Source organism: Diaphorina citri, unplaced genomic scaffold (assembly GCF_000475195.1).
Source record: "Diaphorina citri unplaced genomic scaffold, Diaci psyllid genome assembly version 1.1 scaffold10963, whole genome shotgun sequence".
Lineage (NCBI taxonomy): Eukaryota > Metazoa > Arthropoda > Insecta > Hemiptera > Psyllidae > Diaphorina > Diaphorina citri.
The window spans coordinates 1-1771 of NW_007388336.1; the positions used below are offsets into that span (position 1 = coordinate 1).

The 1771-nt window shown below is 40.0% G+C and overlaps 1 protein-coding gene across 1 annotated transcript; it reads right to left on the reverse strand.

The window, feature by feature from the left end:
* Positions 1-5: 5 nt before the first annotated feature.
* Positions 6-1765, reverse strand: LOC103522760 (DNA ligase 1-like; the record flags this gene model as incomplete). The annotated part of the gene is made up of 1 exon (XM_008487854.2): positions 6-1765. A coding segment is annotated over exon 1 (1746 nt), but the record flags the coding sequence as incomplete, so codon positions are not given.
* Between the last annotated feature and the right edge of the window lie 6 nt (positions 1766-1771).

Below are 1771 nucleotides of genomic sequence, written 5' to 3' on the forward strand. Positions count from 1 at the left end.
GCCTTTAGAGAACTGTCTTTTCGAGATCTTTTTTGTAGAGGTTCAATGTCAGTCCGTTTTTCTTTTAATTTCTCTTTTTTGGTCATTTCAGGGGATTTCAGAAAGGGCTTTTCAATTGGCTCTCGAGGTGATGGTGGTACTCTCACGTCTTCTTCCATATTCACTTCAAATTTTTCCAACTCGAAATTGCTGTCTTCCGCTAAACCTAAAGGGATTACCAGACTATCATCCTCAAGCAGGCCTAAAGGGGCTTCTTTCTTCTTTTCCTTCTTGCTTTTCTTATCCTTCACCTTTTTCTTCTTTTCTTTGCTCGCCTTCTTCTTTTCCTTTTTCTTCTTGTTCGCCTTCTCTGCTTCCTCTTTCTCCTTCTTTTCTTTGTCCTCGAACGTTTCCAGCAGTTTCAACTGTTTCATAATTTTCTCGTCCAGGCGCGCTATCAACTTGGCCATCTTTTTTGATTTCTTCTTTGACTTCTTCAGCTTCGACATGAACTTCTTGTCCTCCAGCTTCACCTGTAGGTTCTGTTTCTTATCCAGCAACTTTTTGAGCGTATCGTATTCTTTTTTGGCGTTGATTTTCCCCTTCTTGTCACTCGATCTTTTCTTCTTGCCCTTTGCTTTCTTCAGTTTCTTCTTCTTTTTCGATTTCTTATCGTCGTCGGAGCTGTCAGAGGAACTATCGTCACTAGAGCTGCTAGATGAAGTGTCTGAGCTACTCGATGAACTGCTACTAGAGCTAGAGGAAGATGAGGATGAGCTAGATGAACTCGAACTATCAGAACTACTCGTACTATCTGAACTACTTGAGCTTGAACTAGACCGTGAACGCTTCTTCCGTTTTTTCGTCAGTTTGGATTTCTTCTTCCCTCGTTTACTCTTACCACTGTCGTTGAGTTTATTCACCAATTCTTTCAGCTCTTCTATTTGTTCTTCTTCCTCTTCTTGTAGTGTTTTCTTCTTCGGCAATATCTCCTCTATGATTTCCTTTTCAATCAGTTTCGCTTTCTTGGCCTCCTCCTTTTTCGTTTCTTCTCGCTTCGGTTCTTCTTTTCTGGTGGATTTACTAGTTTTGTCTTTTCTGCTTTTGTCTAGATCCTGATCCTCCTCTTCTTTTTCTTTACGTTTGTCTTTGCTCTTCTTTTTGGATTTTTGTTTCAATTTGAGTTCTTCTCTTTCATATTCGTCGTCCGCCTCTTCTTCTATGTGGAAAGACTCGAACTCGTCAATATCATACGCGTCTTCTTTATCTGCAACATCAACTTTCTTTGGAACCTTGTCGTGTTCCTTCTCAATTTTGTTTTTCTTTGAGTGTTTTTCTAAAGGTTCTTCCTCTTCCAATTTCTCAGACAACTTTTCATCCTCTTTTGGCGTTTTGCTACGACTTCGGTCCTTTTTCTTTTTCTTCTTTTCACTCGTTTCGTCTTCTTTATCACTCAACGTTTTGTCTTTGAACTCTTTGGACTTTCTTCTCTTCTTTGAAATTGCTTCTTCTTCTTCTTCTTCGCGCTCTTTGCTTTCCTCTTTCTTGTCCGACTTGCTATGTTTTCGTTTTCTTTTGCTCTCCTCCTTCGTTTCTTTGCTCTCTGATTTCTTTTCATGCTCTTCAACACGTTTCGCGTCATGGTCCTCAGTTCTCACGCTATTCTCTTTATCTTTATTACTTTTCTTTTTCGAATTCCTATCAGATCGAACTTCCGATTCAGCACGGCTATCGACGGACGGCGTTCTCATTCTCGCTTTTCCGCTTTCCATTTCTTTAGCCGCTTTATTTT